A 5887-nucleotide genomic window follows, 5' to 3' on the forward strand; every position below is an offset into this window, starting at 1 on the left:
TGTTTGCATTTACAATATACGATTACTTATAGCTCAGCTGTAACAGAATTCTTAATAGCTTCAAAACCGTTTCACACTAACAAACTACATTTAGTATCCCTACTACACATGTGCATAAACTGCATGAACTAATTCTTAACAGCTTCAACAGCTTCCAAATCGTTTTACAACAAACTAACAAACTGCATTTAGCAGCCCTACTGCACACGTGCATAAGTTGCATGAGCTATCTCAACACTCACAGTTAAGAACTTTGTGTTGTAATGCCCTTCTTGAGACTTCACAAACTCATGCTTTGTTAGTGGACGACTTACATCGATCTTGAACGTTGGATAACTGGAAAAGGCCATTTTCGGGGGTGGTCTAAGTTAAATTTGGATAGGAGTTAGGAACCAGGTAATGGTTTCACTTCTTGTAGTGGGGTTCTTCGAGACTGACATGGTCGTTGGTTGGTGGGCTATTACAATTTATCGATATTTATTTAGTGCTTGAAGATGAGTTATGGGGAGTCTTTTTTGGTTTATGGTTGCATGAGAGAGGGGCATTCGGCGGGTGGAGGCATAGGTTGATAGTATCTAAGCTTTTCATCTTCTTCAACCTAATTGTATTACTAAGGTTCTTTGATGATGATTGCTCAGATTAACTTACTAGTGCAAAGGAATATGTCTGTCTTTTTCAGTCATGTTTCTCGGAAAGGCAATTGTGTAGCTGATTAATTGGCTAGTCATACTACTGATGATGATTTTGGGGTCTATTATATTGAGCTTCCGTCATGAGGTTTTAGCATTATTAATGAAGGATGATATAGGTTCATCTGTTTAAGTTGGCTTTGTTGTTTATTTCTCGTTTCTTCTAAGGATTATGACCTACTCTTCTCCTCCGTTTAAGCTAGAGAGATTTTTAACGAGGCATCTATAGCACTTTAATCCAAAAAATATATATAAAAAGTTGTTATTCATTAATCTAAAATGTCACTTTATTCTTTTTAATAAAAATTAATAATATAACAATTATTTTATAATAAAATTTTAAAAAATATTTATAATATTTATAATTTTAATTTTAAAAATATTTTAACATAATTTCATCATCATTAATTATTTGGGTAAAGTACATATTCATCATCATTAATTATTTGGGTAAAGTACATAAATGATTTTCTCATTATAGGGTGTTACTTTGTTGAGTCTTTCGACTATTAAAAGTTATAAAATGATCATCCAATTGTTCATATGTTCAAAACTTGTCATTTTTAAAAAAATTAGTGACAATATGAGTTGGAAGTAAGTAATTTGATTGAGATATGATAGTCATTTGAGATTTTAGAAACATATTTTGTCATATCATATTCAACGTGTTAACGTCTGACTGATATTACCATCAATTTTTTAGTAGAAAAAGAATGATTTTGAAATATATGAATAGTTATATGAACATTTTATAATTTTTAATAATCGAAAAACTCAATAAAATAATGTTCTATAATTAGAAGATAATTTTACAACCTTTAATAGTTAGAAGACTTAACCAAACAACACAATATCATTTTAAAAAGAGAAAATAACCTCAGTGACCAAAAATGCCTTATAATATACGATTTTAACCAACTTTTTTTGAATTTGCCAAAATGACCAACTAAATCGCAATGCGATCGATAATTCGCAACGCGATCTCCGGTATTGCAAATCAGTTTCCAGATTCGCAACGCGATTCTGACTATCGCATTGCGATTTCCTAAATTCGCGTTGCGATTTTCCTAATTCGCAATGCGAATACGTAAATCGCAATGCAAATCTGTAAATCGCAACGAGATTCTGACTATCGCAATACTGAATTTCAAATTCGCAACTCGATTTCTGAATTCGCAACAGGTTTTAATTTCGTAACACAAATGTTTTGGGTATATAACTACGCAGCAGCAGCAACTCATAACCTAAATCCCTAAATCGCAACTCATTCCATCTCCATCTATCACTCTCTCCGGCGACATCCGTTCTTATATCCAACGACATCATTCCCCATCCGGCAACATGTTTTAGTTTCGCAGCTCTTTTGTTTAGTAAATTAATTTACAATAATGAAATCATCTAATGTTGATCATGTTTGGATAGATTTGTGTTTTGGAGGGTCATGGGAGAATGTTCATGGTGTTTTACAATATATGTCTTTACCCATGAATCTTCAACTAAAACTGTCATTAAAAAAGTTAACTTATGAAATTCTAATGTTACGTGTTGCAAATAAATTGAATTTAGAGCCCCTAAGTGGATTTAGGCTATCTTATCAGAGAAATGGTAAAGTTTATTTGTTAACCGACAATGAAGATGTTGAACGATTCATTGCTTACATTAGTGTTTCAAGTGATGATGTTACATTGTATGTTGTTGAACCTAGAAGTAGTGAAGTTGGGTCAGTGTTCCGATAATTAATATTCGTGTTTGGAATTTGAAAATAAAATACGCGTTGCGATTTTACATATTGTCGTTGCGATTTACGGATACGCATTGCGATTTACATATTCTCGTTGCGATTTACATATTCTCGTTGCGATTTACAGATACGCGTTGCGATTTACGTATTCTCGTTGCGATTTACGGATACGCGTTGCGATTTTACGTATTGTCGTTGCGATTTACGGATACGCGTTACGATTTTACGGATACTCGTTGCGATAGTCAGAATCGCGTTGCGATTTATATGTTCGCGTTGCGATTTTCATATTCGCGTTGCAATTCTGGAAAATCGCAATACGAATTTGTACTATCGCATTGCGATTCTTCATAATCGCGTTGCGATTCTGGGAACTGATTTGCGATTCTGGAGTTTGCGTTGTAATTTTTATTTCGCATTGCGATTTTATTGGTTATTTTGGTAAATCCAAAAAAAAAATGATTAAAATCGTATATTATAAGACATTTTTTGTCACTGAAATTATTTTCTATTTTAAAAAACCATATTTTACAAAAGAGAAGAAAACAAACAAAATAAAAAAAGGACACAAGTGAAGAAGGAAAGGAAAAAAAAGGGGGATGGGTCATGGGGGAATGTGAAGAACGCGTCATGTAGTTAAAGCAACGAACGCGGCGTGTGATCAGATGATATATCCTCCTTCAACCTTACACTCCTTTTTCTCTCCTTTGTCTCCTCCTCTTGTTTCTCTCTTTCAATTTCTGTTTTCCCCCTTCTAATTTTGGCCACCGTGTCATCTTAACATCAAAACATATATATACATATTGTATATACGCACACCACTTCTTTCCTTCTAAGAGCCATGACTGGCAGAGAAATCCTCAATAAGATGAAGGTATCGCCTTTCCTTTCTGTGTTTTCTAAAAACCCTTTATTTGTCTGGTTAGACTTAATCTGTTGATTATACATATATATGTGTGTGTGTGTGTGTATTTAGGATCTAAGAAGTGAACTTTGGACCTTGATTAACAATAAATTAAGGATGGAATTTGTATGGTATTAGATTATCTTCAAATGGGTTATGATTTATCTAAGAACCCATTTTTTATTTTTGGATTATCTTCAGTTAGTTTATGGTGACTTGATTTGATAAATTTGGAAGAATTGGATGTTTTGGATCATTTTACTGAAATCATAGGACCAAATTGAAATACCCTTTTTTTCATTTTTGAAAAATTTAACCCATTTCCAGCACAATGCTTTGCCGTTGATGTCATGGTTATCTTCATCAATGGTAATTTCTATGTAACTTGTATAAATTTACTGTTTATTAATCTGTTTATATTGGTTTACCGCAGGAAAAAGTTCAAGAAAAAGTTGGCATAAACCCTTCCAATGCTGATTCTGGGAAAGGGAAGAGTAAAATGTCGAAGAACATAACACATGGTTATTATTTAATCAAGGGGAAATCGAAACACCCTATGGAAGACTACGTTTTTGCAGAGTTCAGGCAAGTTGACGACATCGAGCTCGGTTTATTTGCCATATTTGACGGTCATTTGAGCCATGTTATTCCCGATTATTTGAAGACGAATTTGTTTAAAAATATCTTGAATGAGGTAATCTGGAATGTCTGTCATAAACTGGATCTTATCTTATAGTCTCCTACAATTTTTGCTCTTGGTTTTGACTATGTTTCTGTTTCGTTTTCGAGAGCAGCCTAACTTTTGGACAGAACCGGAGAATGCGATTAGGAAAGCGTATGATGTAACCGATACAAATATATTGGAACAGGCCATTGATTCGGGCAAAGGGGGTTCCACAGCAGTGACGGCAATATTGATCAACTGCCAGAAGCTGTTAGTAGCAAATGTTGGCGATTCTCGGGCTGTGATATGTAAGAATGGTGTGGCTAAACAGCTTTCAGTTGATCATGAGCCTGCTTCCGAAAGGGAGAGCATCGAAAATAGAGGTGGTTTCGTTTCGAGCTTTCCAGGTAATGGGTGCCAATCTTATTTTCTACTTCATTTGGAAACTACATTAACAATTCGATCACCACTATCGAATGTTGTTTATACGGAGTTACGGACACCTTCATGTTTTTTCTTTTGGTTTCAGGGGATGTAGCTCGTGTTGACGGTCAGTTGGCTGTGGCCAGGGCGTTTGGTGACAAGAGTTTAAAGAAACATCTTACCTCAGAGCCGGATGTGACCACTGAAACGATAGATGATGAGACCGAGCTCGTAATATTGGCAAGTGATGGTTTATGGAAGGTCAGCAGTGCTTAGCACATTTTTATTTTATTGAAACTGCACATTGTAACCATGATTTAATGGTTTGTTCCTTCGAAATTCCAGGTTATGTCGAACCAAGAAGCTGTCGATGCCATCAAAGGCATTAAGGACGCTAGATCTGCTGCAAAGCACCTAACTGAGGAAGCTGTTAATAGGAACAGCAAGGATGACATTTCCATCGTAGTTGTAAGATTTTAGTGATCTGTAAGTGTGTCTGACTTCTCTTGTTTCTGTTTGATCGATTTCCTTTCGAACCTTTGTCATGTTCGAGAATGCTTATGCATATTTTGTGTCGGTACCCGAAGCTTTCTACACTAAACTGTAATGAAGTTGTATAAGAATCAATGAAACTAATGAAGCTGTCTAAGAAGTAATGAAACTGAAGTTGAATTTGTATCATTCATCAAAGCTTACCCTTTGTTTCAGTGGTTCAGCTGATAGGATATCTATTCTGCCATTAAATTTCAGAATTTGTATTCAAAAATTGGGATTTCCCTCGGATAATCGGATATTAAGTCCGATACCTGACATTGTAATGAAACCCTCCATCATAGTATAGAAACTTAAAACTATTAGATACTGCAAGAGATGAAGAATTGGTTGACAGAAGATAGGGGGAGCTTAAGCTGATGATGTCTTGGTCCTTAAGCTCCTTATCTGACCTGAGAATGATAATGAATTGCTCGGGATTGATACGGGAGCACTGCCTCTTTGAGCATCAACCTGCCTTCAATAACACCCTTTCAATTGTGGAATTGCGCCTTTCTGACGGCCACTTGCCAGATGGTTCAGCAGGGTTCCTTCTGCACCTTTCTTTGTGTCTGGCCAATTGCCTCCAGCAGCTCCGTTTTATACTTAAACGGCCACAACCGGCGACTTAGCATGAGTCTTCCACACCTTATGGTACCTGCGATGAGCAGGCGATGACACCTCATCGCCGGGCCGCCTCTTCCCATGTATCCTCTTCTCATCAAATGGAGAAGGAAAACCATGAAATTGAAACCTGGAGTTTCCATGGAAGGAGAAAAATAAATAATGGGAGAGTGGTAAAGAAATGTTGAGATCAAAGTTTGTAGGACTCTGAGAAGTCGATTATAATCTAATATAGGATTATAGGAAGCTGAGGACTTCACGGTTAACATGCTAATCTAACAAACTCCATAGCATGTAGACAGAAACTAAAA

At 35.8% G+C, this 5887-nt stretch overlaps 1 protein-coding gene across 1 annotated transcript; it reads left to right on the forward strand.

Annotated features, from left to right (window-relative positions):
* Positions 1-2975: 2975 nt before the first annotated feature.
* LOC120142366 (probable protein phosphatase 2C 39) lies at positions 2976-5102 on the forward strand. The gene is made up of 5 exons (XM_039157075.1): positions 2976-3304; positions 3768-4028; positions 4129-4405; positions 4528-4682; positions 4767-5102. Exons 1-5 carry the CDS (start codon positions 3272-3274, stop codon positions 4899-4901), a joined length of 861 nt encoding a protein of 286 aa, XP_039013006.1. The 5' UTR covers positions 2976-3271; the 3' UTR covers positions 4902-5102.
* The last annotated feature ends 785 nt before the right edge of the window (positions 5103-5887 follow it).

The sequence above is a fragment of the Hibiscus syriacus genome, unplaced genomic scaffold, assembly GCF_006381635.1.
Source record: "Hibiscus syriacus cultivar Baekdansim isolate YM2019G1 unplaced genomic scaffold, ASM638163v2 tig00002237_pilon, whole genome shotgun sequence".
NCBI classification, from domain to species: Eukaryota; Viridiplantae; Streptophyta; class Magnoliopsida; order Malvales; family Malvaceae; genus Hibiscus; species Hibiscus syriacus.